This window comes from Malaclemys terrapin, chromosome 6 (assembly GCF_027887155.1).
Source record: "Malaclemys terrapin pileata isolate rMalTer1 chromosome 6, rMalTer1.hap1, whole genome shotgun sequence".
NCBI classification, from domain to species: Eukaryota; Metazoa; Chordata; order Testudines; family Emydidae; genus Malaclemys; species Malaclemys terrapin.
In genome coordinates this window covers 16,027,415-16,049,055 of record NC_071510.1, presented here as the reverse complement: position 1 = coordinate 16,049,055, position 21,641 = coordinate 16,027,415, and the positions used below count along the sequence as shown (strand labels likewise).

Here is a 21,641-nt window from a genome sequence, read left to right as displayed (position 1 = left end):
AATTCAGTTTTAATCGCACTGTTAAACAATAGAATACTAATCGAAATTTCTTCAATATTTTGGATGTTTTTCTACATTTTCATATATATTGTATTCTGTGTTGTAATTGAAATCAAAGTGAATATTTTTATTACAAATATTTGCACTGTAAAAATGATCAAAGAAATAATATTTTTAAATTAATCTTATAAAGGTACTGTAGTGCAATCTCTTTGTCATGAAGGTGCAACTTACAAATGTAGATTGTTGTTGTTGTTGTTACATAACTGCACTCAAAAACAAAACAATGTAAAACTTCAGAGCCTACAAGTCCACTCAGACCTACTTCTTGTTCAGCCAATCACTAAGACAAACAAGTTTGTTTACATTTACAGGAGATAATGCTGCCCTCTTCTTATTTACAGTATCACCAGAAAGTGAGAACAGGCGTTTAAATGGCACTTTTGTAGCTAGCATTGCAAGGTATTTACGTGCCAGATATGCTAAACATTTGCATGCCCCTTCATGCTTCAGCCACTATTCCATGCTGATGACACTCATTAAAAAAAGAATGCATTAATTAAATTTGTGACTGAACTCCTTGGGGGAGAATTGTACAGCCCCTGCTCTGTTTTACATTCTGCCATATATTTCATGTTATACCAGTCTCGCATGATGACTCAGCACGTTATTCATTTTAAGAACACTTTCACTGCAGATTTCATAAAATGCAAAGAAGGTACCAATGTGAGATTTCTAAAGACAGCTACAGCACTTGACTCAATGTTTAAGAATCTGAAGTGCCTTCCAAAATCTGAGAGGGACGAGGTGTGGAGCATACTTTTAGAAGTTTTAAAAGAGGAACACTCTGATGCGGAAACTACAGAACCCAAATCACCAAAAAATAAAATCAACCTTCTGCTGGTAGCATCTGACTCAGATAATGAAAATGAACATGCGTCGGTCCGCTCTGCTTTGGATTGTTATCGAGCAGAACCCGTCATCAGCATGGACGCATGTCCCCTGAAATGGTGGCTGAAGCATGAAGGGAAATATGAATCTTTAGCACATCTGGCACGTAAATATCTTGCAATGCCGGCTACAACAGTGCCATGAGAATGCCGGTTTTCACTTTCAGATGACATTGCAAACAAGAAGCAGGCAGCATTATCTCCTGCAAATGTAAACAAACTTGTTTGTCTGAGCGATTGGCAGACCAAGAAGTAGGACTGAGTGGACCTGCAGGCTCAAAAATTTTACATTGTTTTATTTTTGATGCAGTTTTTTTGTACATAATTCTAGATTTGTAAGTTCAACTTTCACGATAAAGATATTGCACTACAGTACTTGGATTAGGTGAATTGAAAAATACTATTTCTTTTGGTTTTTTTACAGTGCAAATACTTGTAATCAAAACTGTACACTTTCTATTCTGTGTTGTAATTGAAATCAATATATTTGAAAATGTAGAAAACATCCAAAAATATGTAACTAAATGGTATTCTATTATTGTTTAACATGCAATTAAATCGCGCGATTAATTTTTGTAATTGATTGACAGCCCTACTTATAATATCTGATGAGATCACACCACAAGGTGACAAGGCTGTTTGGATCAAGATGAAGCCGTGTGTATTGAGACCAGGCACCCAAGGTCTACTGTGATGGGCAACAGTGTAAAACCCTAAAATAAGAGATATCAGTAGTCTCTGAAGGCTGAACGTCTCTAGTGAAGATGAGGGCAGTTGCAATCTGTTGAATTTTATACAAAGAGAACATGTCCCTGCTTAGTTCTCTTTGTTGTTTATATGTATTATGTAGCCAAAATACTTCACTTATCCAAAATAATCTGTTTGCTCACTGCTTATTATTAGCCTTTCTTCAGAACTTCACTTTTAACTGGAACTTGCTACAGCTGAAAGTCCATGGCCCTGGGAGTGTGAAACACAATTGGAAGTTGTTTCAAAGAGTGTGCTTGCTATGAAAAATTTCTTCAAAGGAAGGCAAAGTGGCTTGTATTTATTGTTCATGCAGTCTTCATCATGGAATTTTAATTACCGGAGTTATAGTTTGAAATGTAAATATCTCTAGCAAAGTAATAAGAGGCGTGAGTTCTTTAGCTGGTTTAAGGCCTCTCGGGCATAGAGGGTTCAGAGGTGAACGTTGTTGTCGTTGCCTAGTGAGACTGGAGACCATTTATCAAAGAGCACTCCAGTAATGAAATAATCCTGCTGCAGTGTTTGGAGAGGCTCCATGCCAGGATAACAAAGTGCTTTGAGTTTTGTGAGAGTAACTGGGGACTTAACTGTTGTTGGCCGTGCAGCACAGATTGTACCCATTGCTAGTGAAACAGAAACTCTCTGAAACTGGAGGAGGCCATTTGTCACATGTGGAACCTTTGTTTAGCAGCAGAAATTAGTCAGAGCAGCCATTCAGTCAGAGCACTCTTCCCTTGGAGTCAGTTCTAGACCATGCCCCAGCATGGTGCTAGAAAGCACTGTTCTCTTGCTCTAATTAGATGTAAAGTTGAGGTCTCACACACCTGTGGACATAAAAGCTCCCATGGCACTTGTTGTAAGAGGAGAGGTGTTAATCTTTTACATTAATCAAATTTTTACTTTGGTAATTACATTCTGTCTGCTTAAGTTGCCTCATGCAGTTTCAGTTAGGCATAATGTTCTTCTATGCTCCTATCCTAAAATAATGTTGTTGTGTACCGTTAATAATACTAAACAACTTTTCAAATTCTGGCCAAGAGGGTGCTGCCTTTCAGTGGTAGGTTAAGTGAGCCATCTTTCAGGGATGTTGTGAGCTTAACTAGTTAATAGACTCCATCCTTGTCACGCAGGACTCCATTGGAGTTTAGTCATTGACTTCAGTCGGAACAGGAATTTGAAGCCATTTTTATAAAGATGCGCGAGTTTTTCAGATGAAAAGTTATTATAATAAATAGTTGGAATACCAAATTATTTCTGTCCACCTCTCACTCTCATCTCCATGAGCCTATTCCCAACGTGCCTCCCTTATCTCTGGCTACCTTCTCTTTAGAGGGGACCTAATTATGGGGCATATTAATTCATACTGTGAAACATGCCAAGGTTTGGCAAACCTCAGAGAAGACTTACGCTGGTCTGAATTATTTCCCTCCAATAGCAATCCCACCATCTCCCTCACGCATGCACACTCACTCACAAACATATGCACATCAACACGCGCACATTCTCTATAACATATCCTGGGACATTAGCTCACGGGAGACCCTGTGTAACCCCCACGCCTCCTGGGTTTGGTGCCCTGTCCCATGTAGTGGCACCGAGACCACTTAGAGAGAGATTAACGAGTCTGCTCTACAGCCTTAGCTAATGGCCATGTGGCTTTTAGCTCATGCGGTAGAGGCTCATGCACTAAGCTCCAGCGGTCCCAGGTTCGATCCCGCCCGCTGACGACCGGGGTCTGCCAGTGTTACACCTGCACTGCTCCTTCCCTTCTAATGTCTTCAGGGATGGCCTGCTGACCTATTGCCTCATCCACTTTTTTTTGGTGGTTCAGATTGTGGAGGCAGCCCCTGAGCTAGTTTTCCACCCGCCTCTGCATCCATATGAAATGTCTTCCGTGATGATGCAGAAAACCCACCCCTGGCATTCCACATCAGCAGGATGGAGAATATTCTGGTTTCAATGCTGCCGTTTTAAGTAGTTTTCCTCATTCTTAGACTGAGACGCTCCAGAATGCTCCTCACTAATAGGGAACTCCTGACAGCTATTGGAATAAAAGGTGGGGCCTGTGGTGGGAATAGGAGATTTTTGAGTGGGGAATAGCTGGGATGAGTCACTGATTTAGTGATGAAATGGTCAGGTTTCAATAGGATTTACTGGAGTTTCACTTGATTTTTCGGGTTCATGTGAAAGAACTCTTGATGACAATAGGCCAGATCAGGGGTCAGCAACCTTCAGTACGCAGCCCATCAGGGTAATCCAGTAGCGGGCCACGAGACATGTTGTTTACGTTGACCATCCGCAGGCACAGCCACCGCAGCTCCCAGTGGCCGTGGTTCGCTGTTCCCAGCCAATGGGGGCTGTAGGAAGTGGCGTGGGCCGCAGGGACGTGCTGGCCGCCGCTTCCTACAGCTCCCATTGGCTGGGAACGGTGAACCGCAGCCACTGGGAGCTGTAGGGGGGCCGGGCCTGCAGACGGTCAACGTAAACAACATGTCTTGCAGCCCACCAGCGGATTACCCTGATGGGCCACGTCCCGAAGGTTGCTGACCTCTGGGGCCAGATCCTTAGCTGGTGTGAAGCAATGTGACTCCATTGCCTTCAGAGAAGTTATGGCAATTTATACCTGCTGAAGATTTGTCCTGATGAAGCTGCCAATCGGAGTTCCCCAAAGTTGTGTGAATACAACAAACTGCTGGGTTTCGATAGTTCTTCTTGGGAATGCTTGTCTTCTAGGACTGAATGTGCTTTTGTTTGAGAAAATGAAGTATTTATAAACAAAAAACATAGAATTACACTGACTTTGCAAATGATTATAAGCAAAACTGTAGGTGTCATTTTGATTCTCCCACCTTCCCACCAGAATCCCCATAAAACAAATTTTTGTGCCAGGACATTAAAAAATGGTGTATTTTTAGGGTAATTAAAGCTCAGTCACTTTTGATATGAGTTCATAACTTGTTGTCAAGAAATAGGGGAATAAAGTAGCCATTCCTCATCGATGAATCGATGTGTTGTTTTAATAAAAGGCAACTGTAGTGTTAAAGCAAACCCTCGTTCTATTAGTATTATCTGTAGTATGATAACTCCTAGAATCCAATGGCTCTGTACAAAAATATAATGAAGAGACAGTGCCCATCCTGAAGAGCTTGCAATCAAAGTGTAAGAATATAGATAAGAGGTGGAGAAAGCAAACAGGTGCAAAATAATGAGATGATACTAGTCACCTTGATAAACAATGCACACAGCAAGCCAGCTGAGTAACCATTATTGATTTTTTTCCTCTCTCTCTCTCGATTAGATTTTGAAGCTCCTCAAATCAGCTGTCCAGACAATATTGAGGCCAGGACTCTGGAACATCATAACTCTGCTAATATTAGCTGGCAGATTCCAATAGCAAAGGATAACTCTGGAGATGAGGTAGAGCTAAAACATATACATTTTATTTTGATGCAATCCCTTTTCAGGTAGCTGTTTTAGAGCTCTCAAATGTCACTAAGCCATTAGAATATCTTGTTTCTTGGTGAGAAGAAGTAGAGAGAACTGTTGTAAACTAGTATCTTCAGAATTCAGCATTTTCTCTGTTAGATTTATGTGGCTACTGAATACCCTGTACGGTGTTTTTATATGCATACAGTTCTGTACAGTTAATTTATGCAGTCAAAAGAAAGAATGGCTCCTTGTTTATGAAATACAGAACAGCACTTTAAAAAGGAGCTCAGAATATGAAGGAGTTTAGTACTCTGCCTTCCATAAGATCGGGTCCTTCCTCAAGGAAGTAAACCAACTCATAACACTCAAAGGCTAAAAAGAGCCCACTGTGATAAGTGAAAACTCATCACAGCCCCATACAAGAAACACGATCCCATTTCTTTACCATGATCAAGCTTCATATACAGGCCAGCAACTTACACTGAAGTAGGTGGTAGTGTATTAATTTAGATGGACTGTCCAGGCCAAAGGTGCTAACATAATCAAATCACTGTCCAATGTTAAACAGAGTTAAACAAGATCCAAGACTGGTAAACAGAGATTTCAGCCTGCTTAGTAATATGGCAAACACACCATTAAAATCCTTTTGACTTTTTTATTAAAGGTAAAGAAAAGAAGGAAAAACAGTTAAAGCATTTGAAATGTAAAGTATTAAGTAAGACTTTTGTTTTAAAAACATCCCTTGTTCACTTTTGCTGGAGAACGTTTTTAGAAGGAAAAACCCCTTAGCAGGGCCGGCTCCAGGGTTTTTGCCGCCCCAAGTGGCGGGGAAAAAGAAAAAAAAAAAAGCCGTGATCGTGATCGGCAGCACTTCGGCGGCACTTCGGCGCCAGGTCCTTCCGAGAGCGACTGAGGGAGCCGCCACCGAATTTCCGCGGAACAGCCGGACGTGCCACCCCTTCCCCTTGGCCGCTCCAAGCACCTGCTTGCTGAGCTGGTGCCTGGAGCCGGCCCCGCCCCTTAGTCTGACAGGCTCTTATTCAGTGGCTCTCAATCTTTCCAGACTGCTGAACTCTTTTCAGGAGTCCGGTTTGTCTTGCATACCCCCAAGTTTCACCTCACTTGAAAACTACCGTAGTTATTTACAAAAACAGACACACAAATACAAAAGTGTCACAGCACACTATTACTGAAAAATTGCTTACTTTCTCATTTTTACCATATAATTATCAAATAAATCAATTGAAATATAAATATTGTACTTACATTTCCATGTATAGTATATAGAGCAATATAAGCAAGTCATTCTCTAGATGAAATTTTAGTTTGTACTGACTTCACTAGTGCTTTTTAGGTAGCCTGTTGTAAGACTAGGCAGATATCTAGATGAGTTGATGTACCTGCTGGACGACCTCTGCGTAGCCCCATGGGTACCCATACCCCTGGTTGAGAATCACTGACTTAGATGGTATCAAAGACGGTAATAACTGTCCTTTTGGGGACAAGAGAAGAAGTTATTTGAGTTGGGCTGGAGCTGTTCTTAAAGTCTAATCCCGTTTCATCCCGGGTGGAATTCAGCTGGAGCCAGAGGAGGTGGCGATGTCATCTGGGTCCCTCTCTTTGGCCCAGTCTGGTCAGGATCAGGATGACAAAGGCATGGGGTCTTCATGGAGATGGTGGGGGTGGCTGCCATGAGGGTGAAGCTCACTCTAGTAGCCAATTTTTCTCCCCAAGTCTCTTTCTTTAAGGACCCCTCAAGGGAATGGTGGGAGAAATAGATCATCCCCTCATTATTTTGTCCACCAATTAGGCCCACTTTCAGACACACCAATTTTGGTTCACTGATTTCTGGTTCCATGCTTTTCTTGTTTACCAAGCATGATCTTAGCATAGTCCTTGAGTTATATCAGTAGGCCTTTTTGTTGGGACTAATTCAGTCTTTTTGTCACCTTTTTGTACCTTTTCCCATCAACATTTGTTATTAGGGGTTATTGTAACAACTTATGAACTTTCATGTGCTTTTTACAGTTGAGCTCACAATTGGGCTAAATGTGTAGCCCAATGATTACAACAATGGGAGGTCTACGTGTGTATCCAATGGCAGAATTTTCCCCCAAACTGTTTTGTAAAGAGGAATGTTCTCTGAGTTACAATTCTGGCCAGTGAAAACTTTGATTCCCAGTTGAGCTGCTTACATTCGTGTGGGCCTGATTCTCATTTATATTAAGTATCAGAGGGGTAGCCATGTTAGTCTGAATCTGTAAAAAGCAACAGAGGGTCCTGTGGCACCTTTGAGACTAACAGAAGTACTGGGAGCATAAGCTTTCGTGGGTCAGAACCTCACTTCTTCAGATTCAAGCGAAGAAGTGACTTGCATCTGAAGAAGTGAGGTTCTGACCCACAAAAGCTTATGCTCCCAGTACTTCTGTTAGTCTCAAAGGTGCCACAGGACCCTCTGTTGCTCATTTATATTAAGGTCCCTTCCATTACTTTGGCCATATGAAGAAGCCTGTAAGAGGGTGTAAATGTAATTTATGCACAATTTATGGCTCTTCTAAACTGCTAAAGGGTATAAAGCATTCTTAGTATAAATGAGAATCAAATCTACATGCATCCAAACACGTAGAGGTTTCATTTCAAAGGATTACATTACATGCACATTTTGTAAAATACAAATATGTGATTACTGACCCATGTTTGTGTTTAAATAACAAACGTCTGTTCCTCTAAAAGGTCTCAATTCACGTTACTCCAGCTTTTGTACCACCTTCTCTTTTCCCCATTGGAGAAGTTGTGATCACTTACCTAGCAGTGGACAAGTCCGACAATCAGGCAAGCTGCACATTCAGTGTCAAGGTTATTGGTAAGTGCTATTCAGCAGTACCTGGGAAGGATTCTGACAAAGATAAAACTTTCATTTGTGCAGAAGGAGGCTCTGATTCACCATGGCATTTAAGTACACACCTAATTTTAAGCATGTGAATAGTCCTGTTGAATTCACATGCATAAATGCCTGGCTGAATGGAGGCCATCATTTGCATAATATAGTAATTGCTGTCAAATGCTGGATTGTCTATTTGGACAGGCTGCAGCTAAAGCATTTGTTCTTAATCTGGGGCTTCCCCACATTTCGTAAATAAAGCGCATTAATCTGTCAAAACATAAGCAGGCATTAGGGTTAGTTATGTGGCATGCGTGTTGTGTTTACTCACAGACCATTGTTTTTAATTCCTGACTGAATGTCTCCCAAACCCACAACGAGCTTTCAAGATGACCACATATTTCCAATGAGATAAATCATGCAAGTATTTGTTTGCCCAAGTATTTGAGACGTGCTCTCTCTTTCAGTGAACTGTCTTATGAACAAAAATTCACTCTTTGAAAAGTTTACAGAATGCAAATAAAATGGATGGTGAATACAGTTGATGCCAATGTGCAATTTTTGTCTTTGAGCAAATGTTCTTGAATCCTTTTTTGCAGTGTCCACTTAGTTCTAGTGATGCTGCTGCATAGAGGCGAGAAGGTATATTTCTCTGTCGAGTTAGCTGGGAGGTTATCAGTGGCGGGAGACGCTATCTTAGCTTTATGAAGGGAAAGGCAACTTTCTGCCTTCTGCAGTTTGGCTTGGCTGATGAGTTTAAATAAATTGTTGAATAAGTACATAACATGAGATGGTTTTGATGAATAAATATGAGGTGAGGCATGTTGTGATGGCACCTGCAATGTTGTTCTCTGTTGAGCCTAATTCTTCTCTCACACCAGTTTTCCACCAATTTCAAGCAGAGTTACACCTGAAATCCACAAAGCCTGTGACAGCAGAGTCTGGCCCTTGTATTTGTAATTACGCATTTAACAAACCATCTGGCTGATGTATTTCTTGTTCCCTTTGGTAGTAGTATACATAGGCAATTCAAACTTGGTGGGATATATTTAGCAATGATAATGAAGGTGATAGTTTAAGTTACACATCCGGTGCATGTTGGTTAGCAAATGTGTGCAACTTGTACCAATTTGACATTTAGTTGTATGCAGAGCAAGTGTTACTTATACCAGTTTATTATTCTGGGGACCAGATTCAGACTACCATAAGTGTATGTAACTCCTTTCCCATTGACTTTAGTGTGTATTGTTCCTGTTAGACCTGGACTGAATTTAGTCTTCATTGTGATAGGAATACTTCAAAGTAAGCTAGAGTAAAAGGGTGGCTGTTTATATAACACCCTCCTGTTCATTGCTTTTTCTGATACCCCACTCTCTCCTGCCACTTCTACATATGAATGACACTCGCTTCATATATTTGCTCAGTGCCAAATCAGCATAAATTACACTGCTTTCCCACTTACACCCATTCTCTGGGACACATCCTTGATGTCTAACTTAAATTATATTTATGTCACTTCCTGAATTTTGCCCAGCGTTCTATTGGAATGGCATCCGCTCATTCTGGTGTGTGTTTGGCTCGATACCTTGGTGTCTGCTGTTATTTTTAATCACTAAACTCAGTCAGAGTCAGCACTCGGATAAATTCAGTGAATTAGGTATTATGAATTGGTGGCTATCTGTGTTCTATCCAGGATAGCTCAGTTGTTTTAGGACAGTGGGTTTTCAACCTTTTTTCATTTGCGGACCTCTAAAAAATTTTAAATGGAGGTATGGACCCATTTGGAAATTTTAGATGGGGGTCTGCAGACCTCCTGGTGTCCATGATCCACAGGTTGAAAACCACTGCTTTAGGAAACTTAAGTGGCTGTTTACGTAGCTTGAGCCAAAGTCTTGTTGGTCAACGGGAGACTGTTGGTAAATTTTTCTGACAATGGACCAACCTCAGAGGCACAATAAACAGTGGAGTAAATTATACATTATTTAGTGGGCGTAAGATAGTTTACGTTGCTCAACAAGGCGGCCCAAGGGTAGGACTGTGCAGGAAAGACATCCAACCAGAGAGTTTAAAATAAAGCCACTCTCCCTAATTTATCTTCTGATGCTTTTCCTGCTCTAACCCTGCACTTCCATTCTTTTGGCATATATATTACAGCAGCTTACTCTCAAACACACACCCACTTATCCAGTTTTACAGATGTGGAACTTAAAACACCCTTCACATCACCTCTGAGTTTGACCCATGACTTGTCTATTGTTCTGTGATCAAATTTCACGCTGTCTCTTCAACTTCTCTAGATGTAGAATCCCCTGTAATCGATAGATGCAGATCTCCTCCTCCAATTCAGGTCCTGGAGAACGAGTACAGAGCAACATGGGAGGAACCTCAGTTCTCGGACAACTCAGGTGAGTTAATGCAGCTCAAGTATATTCGAAACAGCCGAAGAGTGGTTAGGTCCATACAGTTCCTACAAGGCACCCCTGGGATTAGGATATCATTTTTTAGCAACATACCAGTTTGAACAGGTTTGATTCAGTGCTTACCATGGTTGAGCACATCTGTTACCAAGAAAATTAAAAAGTCTAAATTGTCCATTGTGTAGTCAGCCTCTGTAGGGACAGCTGCAATATACTAGGCCAGAAAAACCTTTTCATTGATTTTTTTTAAACTACTCTAGGAGCGGCCCTGACTATCACTAAAAGTCATTCACCTGGAGATCTCTTCCTCAAAGGAGAGACAACAGTTCAATACACTGCCACAGACCCCTCAGGAAATAACAGGACATGTGAGATCCACATTGTCATCAAAGGTTTGTTATTTGATCGTCTTCTGGTCATTGACACAAAATTATGTAGTACTGGTAAAAATGCAGTTATACATATCAGTCACCATCAGTCAGTTTAATGTTCAGTGCTATGAATAATTCACTGGTAAGTAACAAGTGTGTGTGTAATACTTGTTATAAATGTGCATATGTATACAGCACCAATGTATTTTTGCATTCCAGTCTCACTGTTTTACACCAGTGTAACTCCAGTGAAATCAGGTCAGGTCGATCAATAAAATCAATTGAGTTATATGGCAAAACTCTGGAGTAACAGAGTAGTGTACTCCATGCATTCAAAATAGGTATAAAAGCCACTAAAGGTTTTACTCAGAAGTCCAACAAAACTTCAGGCAGTTGTCCAATTATTTGTCAACAAGAAGCATAGCCTAAAATGTAGTCTACTTTCTGTTCAGCAGAATGGAAGATTTCTCTGGACAGATTTTTTTTAATAAACTGCTAATATCCTAACAGGAAACGGAACACTTTCTAGCCTTTATAATTGAGTTTACACATGTATATGTGTGCATAAGTATGGGGGTATGTATTATATGGAGGAAAAAAACGGGAGGGGGGGGAGAAAGAGAGCCCCAACCAGCGGGCCAACAATCAGTTAGGAAAATCAATCACTCAGAAGTTAGCAAATGCAGATTTACGGTTGAAAATTCAGCTTTAACTCGGCCCCCTTCTGCGTACGCCTTAAAACTGGGTCTCACTTTTACATCATGGTAAATTATTTAATTAATACAATATTTAATATTGTATAAACTGGAATTTTGTGTCTATCCTTAGAAACAGTAAGTTACAGGAGTACATACAGTCTTCAGATTTGGAATGATTTTTAAGTCTCAGTGAGATCTACAGAACAAGCCAAGTTTGAATAATTCAAATTTGGTTGTTTCAAAATTATGAATATTGAGAGACTTCAAAGTGAAACTTAATTCATTTTTTTAATTGATTCAAAGATATTGGGGTTTAGAACATTAGGCTCACTTCACTTGTTCTCTGATTTAGCTTTATTTCAAGCTCTTGGATATTTCCAGCTCAGTATCATCTCAAACTCTTGGCCACTGAACGTCAAACACTAACAATTTGAAAACTACTATAAACCTATTTTCTTCACACTTGGCTTGTTAATTATATTTTACTGAGGCTTTAAAAATCTGCCCAAATCTGAAGATTATAGGTCTGATTTTGATCACTTATACACTAGCATAAATCAGGAGTAACTCCACTAAAGTCAATAGAATTCCACCAGTGTAAGGCTGATTGACATCAGAATCAGGTACTGTATGTAATGTACTGTAACTTACTGTGTGTACGGTTGTGTAAAAGGTTCTAGTTAATATTATGTATTATGTTAATAGATGAATAATTTAGCATGCTCTAAAGAGAGACCCCAGTTTTAAGCAAAAGCATACAGGGCTTTCAGTTTTGCATTTCCAGGCTTTTGGTGCTTGATTTTTTTTCAACCTTTGCATTTCTGGATTTTAAACTCCCACGATGGGATTTTCAAAAGTGCTTAACATTTGCCTAATTTTCCTTCCATTGAAGTCAATAATAATACTCCTGTTGATTTCAGGGGAAGCAGAATTAAACCAAGTGCTTTGAAAATCCTATCCCTCAGGGTTTCCTGTGTACTTGTTTATATTACTCTAAAAGCGATCCTTATGTGAACAGAATATATTTTTTCACAGGTTCTCCCTGTGAAATTTCCTTTACCCCAATGCATGGGGATTTTATATGCATAGAAGACGAAGCAGGTGTTAACTGCACATTACGCTGCCTGGATGGTTATAACTTTACAGCAGCGTCAACTGAAAACTACTATTGTGCCTATGAGGATGGTATCTGGAAACCACCATATTCTACTGAATGGCCTGACTGCTCTTGTGAGTTTTACTTTGATTATTAACCTTTGTTTTTCTGCTCTAAAATGAGCTTGTAATGTCTCCAACAATATTTATAGTTTGGAATGTGATTCAATAACTAGAAATTATAACTGTTCGACATGATAAATTTTCTATTGTCCCTTCTCCTGAACTGTTAAGAGCCTTGTACAAAAAGGGTTTTAGGATTACAATATATTGTTTCCTAAACTGGATAAAATATAATAATAAATTTGAGTCTTTGGGGTTTACAAGATAGCAATGGAAACAAAATCTGCATGGCATGTTAGTTAAAAAAAAAAAAAGCAGGTTGAAATAATTTGTCTAGACCAGCGGTTCTCAAACTTCACTGCACCGTGACCCCCTTCTGACAACAAAAATTACCACATGACCCCAGGAGGGGGCACCGAAGCCTGAGCCCACCCAAGCCCCCACCGCCTTGGGGGGAAAGAGGGGACAAGCCCAAGCCCAAGGGCTTCAGTCCCAAGCGGGGGGGCCTGTAACCTGAGCTCCGCCGCCCAGGACTGAAGCTGAAGCCTGAGCCCTGCTGCTCAGGCCTGAAACCCTTGGGTTTCAGCTTCGGCCACAGGTGCTGATTTTTCAAAGTGCAGAGGGGTGCTCGACCCCTGGCTCTGCCCCAGGCCCTGCCCTTACTCCACCCCTTCCCCCAAGGCCCCACCTCTTCCTGCCCCCACTCCACTCCCACCCCACCTCTTCCTGCCCAGTTATGCCCTCTCCCCCGAGCGCGCCACATCCTAGCTCCTCCTCCCTCCCTCCCAGCTTCCTGCACGCCGCGAAACAGCTATTCACAGCAAGCAGGAGGCGTGGAGAGGGAAGGGGAGGTGCTGATTGAGGGGGCCCGCCGGTGGCCAGGAGGCACGGCAGGGAGGGGGAGGTGCTGACCCGCGGAGCTGCCAGTGGGTGCTAAGCACCCACCATTTTTTTCCCCGTGGGTGCTCCAGCCCCGGAGTACTCATGGAGTCAGTGCCTATGGCTTCAGCCCCAGGAGGTGGGGCTTGGGCTTCCGCTTCAGCCCTGGGCCCTAACGAGTCTAACACCAACCAAGGTGACCCCATTAAAACGGGGTTGTGACCCACTTTGGGGTCCCAACCCACAATTTGAGAACCCCTGGTCTAGACTACCAGTGTTGTTACAACTGGAGGAATGGATAACGAAGCTTTAATAAGCTGTTTACAAAAGTTTTTTTGATCTATGGCAAGCCAGACTCTCTCAACCCAGCCAAAATTCCAGTGCATTTGTGCAAATTAAAATGCATTAAAAATGAGTTCACAAAATTAATCTTAACCAAATTGTGATCCAACCAGTTATTTATCAGAAGTTTCTAATTTGAGATGTGTCCAATCAAAACCTCAGCTTGGACAGCGCCAAACCCTGATGTCATATGAAATCCAAATCTGAATATAGATCCAGATACTTCAAATGAAGTCGATGTTTGTGATGGATTGTACACTCCCTTTCTCACACAAGTAGTCCCCATAGACATCAACACAAGTCAGGGTGTTCTAATTATGGGTCAACCCAAAATCCTTGATCTGAATATCCCAGAGTTTTGGGTTGCTTGAAATCTGAATCAGAATTTTGCATTTGGAGCCAAGCTGTATTGGTAATAAGCATTAATTTCTCCCTCTCAGGTGTATTCAGAAATACATGCTAAAAGGTTTGATGGTTTAAAAAAAAATCCATAAAACTAACAGATTCTTTTCCATTAGGAAAATGCTGAATCATGTCAACAATGGATAATTAATAGCTAGGAACTTCTACACTAAATTGTTCAATACAATGTGTGTACTGGAAATGTAATTACTATCCATGGATTTCAGTTGTTGCCACATTGTGCTCTATCGGATGAAAGTAGTTGGATATATTTTATTGTAACAGTCAAGTTTACCAGCTTTTTCTTCTGTCCTTATATTCCTCTGTTGTGACCTATATTTAAAGATAACCCATTGAGTTCAGATAATTTTAGTATAATCCTGTCCATAGTATTCTTTTGAAACTGTTACTCTAAAATCACAAACAATAAAAACGTCTTTCCCCAACTCTTTTCAGTAAATCGTTTTGCAAATCATGGGTTCAAGTCTTTTGAGATGCTCTACAGAGCAACGCGATGTGATAACAGCAACCTTCTAAAAAGCTTTGCTGAGGCTTTTCAGAGTGCGCTTGGTAAAATGGTAGGTTAGTAATACTCTTTCATTTTTCATAAACCTTTTTTTACCAATATGTTGTCATTTTTTTCCTAACTGTTCTTTTACTGTATCCCTTAGACACTTGAAAGGGAAGTCTATTCCATTTCAAAATATAAAATGTCTCCATTATAGGCAAAGTTCGTTGGTTTGTTATTGTAGGGATTGCTGTGCAAACCCTCGTACCGTTGTTTGCATCCATAAATCGGAGAGTTAACCGTAGTCTTTGTCTTGGAGTTGTGGTAAGATTTTCAAAAGTGCCTTGTGACTTAGGGCTTGTCTATTTGAACCCTGAGTATATATCGACTCGCACTAAGTGTCCGTGTGGACCCTGCTGCTGCATTATAAAGGCTCCACTTTGATCTACTGTGCGCTTTGATCTACTCCTGTTTACACCCCCAGATTGCTGCATACTAAGTGTTTTTGTGTAGACGAGCCCTTAGGAGCCCAAATCCTATGGATTTACAATGGGATTTGTGCCCCTAAGTCATTTAGGGTGTCTACACAGCAGGCAGGAGCAAGCCAGCGGGGCTCTGAAAATAGCTGGGTAGATAGCGCTTTAAAATTGCCACTTCGGCGCTGAAGTGTAGGGATGGGGTGGGCTTGAGAGCCGAACTCCTGCCTAAGCCACAACTTCAAAGGGCTGTCTGCACAGCTGTTTTTTAGGGCGCTAGCCCCGCGAACCCACGTCTGTTGACCCAGGCTGGGAGGTTCGCTTCCATGGGCTGTGTTGATGCACCCTTTGATGCTTTTGCAAACCCCACCCTGCACCCCCAATATAGCACTTTTCTTGACATTCGGGGACTATGGCAAAAAATTCAAATCTGGGGCCTAAATTTAGGCACCTAAATCCAGAAGTCGGTACCTAAATTATTAGCCTTCTGTTCCGAGCTGTGGCATCCTGATCGCTGATATTATAATCAATAAGAGCTCCCAGTACTCAACATCTTTGAAAACCTGGCCACCTAAAGACAGATTTATCTGCTGAACTTTCTTTGAACTTGTATGCTGAATGCCTGGGTGACCTGCTCAAGCCACAGAGCACACTGTTGTCAGGCCTGGTGACCTGTTGGGTCCTGATCTGTGCTCAGGCCAGTAGTTCACAACCAGTGGGACACAGTCTTGAAGCAGGTTATGAGAGGGTTGCAAGTAAGTTGCACTGTACCATCTGAGAAAGCAGCAAATTCACTAGGACCCAGGCATGCTGGATGCGAAGGAGTAGCATGCTCCCTTGTCCCTCTGTGTCTCCTGCCTCCACTCCAGCTCTATACACTCCTGTCCATCATCCCAGAGCAGATCCTCGGCCCCTTTCTTCCCCACACTTGTCCATTGCGTGGCTCCAGGCAGAAGAAGCAGTACTTCGAGGGGCTTTGGAATCTGCTTCCCTGCCTGTTGAACCAGCGCTGCCCCAGAACTGAGGACTGTGTGGGTAGAGGACAACGCAGAGGGGAGAAGAGAAAAGCACCACCAACAAAAGCATCTTCTCCCCACAGAAGCATCATCAACCCCCCAGCCCAGCACCCCTCATTGTCAGACAATTTTATTTGGCTCACAAACCCCAAAGACTTCTGAGTCACTGTAGTCACCTTATGCCGCGCTCTGAATGGTGCAGGACAGACGCAAGACTTCAGAGTCATTCTCTGATTGAAGACATCTGTGTCGTTCCCTCCTATTGGCTCAGCTTTATTTTCTTTCAGTGGAAGATCCTGGCTGGTTTTCCTTCCATTCCTCCTCTTCGATAGCACATTATCAACTGTGCGTGAGCCCAAAGTGCCGAGTAAAAACATTAGCTAAAATGACAAGCCTGGAACACTGAACATAAGAACATAAGTTTTACTGGTGAAAAACACTTGAAGATCTGCCCAAGCATTTATATTAAAGTGCAATAAGCTGGAGAAAGCAAATCCAAAAGTCCATTTAAATATGTCCAATCCATTTCCAAAGACTCTTGGAATCCCAGCAGTGATCCAACGGGGAAAAAAATAAATCACCAGCTTCCAAACGCACAAGCCACAGGGATAAGCTCCTAGTGAGAGGCGAGGGGGAGAAAGTAAATGCTAACAAAAGCCACTTCCTTGGACACCTCCTGCAGGAAGGATATCCTGAAAAGCAACAGACTGGGTTAAATCGAAGAAAGCTCAGCTGCCCCTGCATTCAGCTCTGACGTGGTCACCACTCCCGTCATTGAGGGGGCAATTCTCCCTTAGCCAGGGAAGTTCTGTGCAAAGTTCTCTGCACTGCTTAAGCACCAGCTAGGAGTTGCACAAGGGGAATGCAGGTGGAACAGCTATGCAATGATGCCTTTGCCTCTTCTATGTCTTTCTGTTGGCCCCAGCCCGATACAATACCCATGCAACTCGCAGGAAAAGGCTACAGCTGTTAAAGCAGAGCAGCTTCACACCTGCCCTCACAATGCAGGTGGATTTTACCTCTGCGTCCCCTCCACGCTCAACCCACATTCAGTCCAAATGTTCAGGCTTCAAATTGCATGCAAACTATGGAGATACATCACATCATCTCCATTCTTCTTCTCCCATCCATTACCCTGCTATGAAATTATACCAAATGGATATAGTGAATTCACTGCAGCGCAGAAAATATTTTCCTCTTTAATTTTATAGCCTATTTTCTTTTGTACAGTGTGATGGTATAGCATGTTACAATCTACTCTCGCTGTAACACCGTCTTTTATTGTAAGGTTTTATTGAGGAGATACTTGCAGTTTCATTTAGGGCTAATAAAATCTCCCAGTAGGATCAAATTACTGTACATTTCCATTGGTTTCACAGGAAAGCTTTCTTCATCTGCAACCTACTATGTTCAGCAGTATTTCAGTAAGATCTCTGTCTATAATATTATAAACCCACTTAAGTGAAACAGTGAATTGTACTTTAAAGCATACTCCAGTGGGGAAATGAATCTTTTGAACAATAAATCACCAGGCCTAAAAGCAAATAGTTCTTCACTTTTATAGCACTTCCATCTGAGGATCTTACAAAGCTTTACAGACATTAATGAGTTAAGCACCTACACCATGGTGGCATTGGGAAGTACCGTTATCCTTATTTTGTAAAATAGAGGCCCAGCGAAGTTAAATGAATTACCCAAAGACACACAGAGCTAGAGCTGGGACTGGGATCTAGATCACTAACATTCAATTTTGTGCTTTAATACAAAACTATTCTTCCTCTCAAGTGATTTTCCTTATTGTGCATATATTAGGGTTACCATTCGTCCGGATTTACCCGGACATGTCCTCCTTTTTGTTCTAAAAATAGCGTCCAGGGGGAATTTGTAAAACACTCAAAATGTCCGGGATTCCCCCCCTCCCCCGGCAGAGCAGAGCGAGCAGCTGGGAGGGCTGCAGGAAAGTCCCGGGCTGGACTCTGGAGCAGCTGTAGAGGAGCCGGATCCGCCCTGCATTCTGAGCCGGCAGCTCCCTTGCAGCCCGGTCCAGCAGCACTGTGCAGGGCCAGGGACCGGGTTTTGTTGTGCTGGGGAGCGCAGCCATGTGTCCGGCTCGGCTCGCACAGAGCCCAACACCCTGTTCTGAGCAGCAGGGTAAGGGGGGGCAGGAGAAGGGACAGGGAGGTTCTGGAGGGGGCAGTCAAGAAACGGGGGGGGGCTTTTTGGGGGGAGTGGAGAAAGTTTTGGGCAGTCAGGGTACAGGTAGGGGGTAGGGTCCTGGGGGGCAGTTGGGGGGGGGGTCTTAGGAGGGGGCAGTTAGGGGACAAGGAACAGGGAGTCTTAGGTAGGGGGTGGGGTTCTGGAGGGCAGTTAGGAGCAGGGGTCCCAGGAGGGGGCAGTCAGGGGACAAGGAGCAGGGGGGGAGTGTTTGGGAGTTCTCGGGGGGGCTATCAGGGGGCAGGAGTGCGGAGAGGGATCGGAGCAGTCAGGGGACAGGGAGCAGAGGGGTTTAGATGGGTTGGGAGTTCTGGGGGGGGGCTGTCAGGGGGTGGGGAGTGGTTGGATGGGGCGTGGGAGTCCCAGGGGTCTGTCTGGGGGTGGGGGTGTGGATAAGGGTTGGGGCAGTCAGGGGACAAGAGGCAGGGAGGCTTAGATAGGGAGTGGAGTCCTGGGGGGCAGTTAGGGGCAGGGGTCCCAGGAGGGGGCAGTCAGGGGACAAGGAACGGGGGGAGGGTTGGGAGTTCTGGGGGGGCGGGAAGTGGGAGGGGCTAGGGCGGGGCTCCTCCCGTCCTCTTTTTTGCTTGCTGAAATATGGTAACCCTAGCATATATCCTTGCAAGAATTCTGATACTGCACAAGTTCCCACAAAGGTGAGAGGAAATCCTGAACGCAGGAGATTTAAACGGTTTGATTGTAATAGCTATGCAGGATGAAATCTGATGTCAGAGAACAGGCAAGACTGGGTACTTTGTCCCGAGATTAGATTATATGTTAGTCTGTTTGTTTAACAGCTTGTCTATTTCTATTTACAGGTCCCATCGTTCTGTAATGATGTCGATGACATTGACTGCAGATTGGAGGATTTGCCACAGAAACATTGCCTAGAATATAATTATGACTATGAAAATGGATTTGCAATTGGTAATTTAATTACTGTGTTGCTTGCTAGCCATAAAGGTTTAATGTGGTTTAAATACATTTAGCTCTGCTAAGCCATGATGTGGTGGGTACATTTAGCTCTTGTAGATTTAAGCATGCTGTGTGGAAGATTTAAAGAAAATAATTACAGAGCACTTGAGACACTAAACAGTTAAACAGTAGATCTGAGAAAATATTACAGTAGCCTGTCTGTTTCATACACTGCACATGTTGGGGAAAAGATGTCTAAGGTGCCTCATACTATACAAGAACAATAAAACTATGAAACTGTTTGGCTAGTCTTGAAAGAAAACGGATTTTCAAAAACCATACATTTTGAAACCAAAACATTGAAGAAGGAGACAGGGTGACTCTGGGAATTGTTAATGTAACTGAGGGGAGTCTTTCATTTTTGTCACTGATTTAAATCAAACTTGACATATGTGCACAAGTTTACATATTAGCAGTAAGTAAGGATAACTGTGTGCTTAAGACTGCAGGATTGGGGCCTTGGTTAGTGACTGACGGTCGTTAGGAGGAAACAATGAAATCTCCACTGATGTCTCTGGAATTTCTCCATATTTACATCTGTGTAGCCGAGATCAGAATTTGGCTCATGTTCTTTAGCGACAATAGTTTAAAAGTTCAGTTATGAAATAGTCACAGAACGTAATTCCAAGGTTCTGGGGTTAATTTGCCATTAGTTACTTATACTCTAAATAACGATGCTCAGTTATATGCAAAGATTATTTATACTTCTGTTTTTTTCTAAAAAGAAATGCTGAATGGAACAGGCAAAAGTTCTTCAATTCCAACCATTATAAAAAGACACATTACGTACAGAACCACTTATTTAAACAGTCCAGGCCAAATGAATATATGGTACAATTTATAACTTTAGGGGTGTAACACCAGGTATAAATTTGACCCAATATGCTTAATATGGACTGGATAGCTAAGGGGATTGGAGGTGGAGCCTTTTGCCACTAGGGGATTTATATGAGTGAGACCCAGTTCAGCAGTGACCAGATGTGTTAATCTCACAGCTGTTCAGTCTCCTTCATGAAATGAGTATGAGGGTCTAGTTCCTCCTGGACAGATGCCCACATCTCAGAAACCACTATGCGGTGGCACTTGTTGGCACTCTTGGGAATGAACCAAAGGCCTGAATGAGCATGTAGACAGAACTCCCTTCCGACCACTTTTGCTTCTTGTTGCAGGACCCGGTGGCTGGGGCGCAGCAAACCGTCTGGATTATTCCTACGATGACTTCCTTGACATCGTGCAGGAGGGACAGCTACAAACGCCTCTCTCTGGCGCTGTGAAAACAGCGCCCTCCCGGGTCAAGAGACACAAAAAACTCAACATTCCAATGACAGATCACAAAATTAAGTTAATATTTAATATCACTGGTGAGGAAAAACTTCCCTTTCCTGCTCCTCCTTTTTATAATTTACTCTTAACAAAATATTACATTGTCTGGAGTTCATGAAGCCAGCAGGAAATGCAGGCTACAGGCTTCTCACTGAGTTTATAGCCACATTTTCTCACTCACTCATTTCTTGGGTAGCATATTTGTGTGGTCAGCACTATATATACTATATATTGCCCACTTTACATTTTGGTACAACGTGGGTTTGTGTGGTCAATTCCCATTGACCATAGTAACAATGATCACTGCTTTTTTGGTCCACTCTTATAGACTACTGCGGCCTGAATAGCAATAAAATCTGTAACACACTGTGTATATCTGTGGTTTCTTTTTATATTCCAGCTAGTGTGCCGTTGCCCAATGAAAGGAATGATAGTGTGGAATCAGAAAACCAGCAGCGGCTTCTTAAAACTCTAGAGACGATCACAAACAGGCTGAAAAGGACACTCAAAAAGGAACCCATGTATTCTTTTCAGTTTGCCTCAGAACTGGTTGTAGCTGACAGCAACTCACTGGAAACTGAGAAAGCCTTTCTGTTCTGCAGACCAGGTTCAGTTCTGAGAGGGCGAATGTGCGGTAAGCCAAAAGCTCTGTATCTCCTGGGCCTTATATCCTGTATATGTGATTTAAAAAAAAAAAAAGTTTGGGGGAGATATTTGTTTGGAATGGGGTATTGGCACAGGCATCACAGGATTGCGGTAGCTGAGACCTGCCAAAGCAATTTATTATCTAATGCTTTG

General features: G+C 42.4%; 1 protein-coding gene across 2 annotated transcripts in view; it reads left to right on the top strand.

Annotated features, from left to right (window-relative positions):
• Window positions 1-21,641, top strand: part of SVEP1 (sushi, von Willebrand factor type A, EGF and pentraxin domain containing 1) — a 163,125-nt gene that overhangs the window by 60,315 nt on the left and 81,169 nt on the right. For both annotated transcript variants that reach the window (XM_054031824.1, XM_054031825.1), the window contains exons 8-16: window positions 4,996-5,114; window positions 7,860-7,989; window positions 10,305-10,412; window positions 10,685-10,816; window positions 12,529-12,723; window positions 14,791-14,912; window positions 19,364-19,472; window positions 20,690-20,881; window positions 21,244-21,477. In XM_054031824.1, coding sequence (XP_053887799.1) covers window positions 4,996-5,114; window positions 7,860-7,989; window positions 10,305-10,412; window positions 10,685-10,816; window positions 12,529-12,723; window positions 14,791-14,912; window positions 19,364-19,472; window positions 20,690-20,881; window positions 21,244-21,477 — 1,341 coding nt within the window. The remainder of the gene's footprint in view (window positions 1-4,995; window positions 5,115-7,859; window positions 7,990-10,304; window positions 10,413-10,684; window positions 10,817-12,528; window positions 12,724-14,790; window positions 14,913-19,363; window positions 19,473-20,689; window positions 20,882-21,243; window positions 21,478-21,641) is intronic.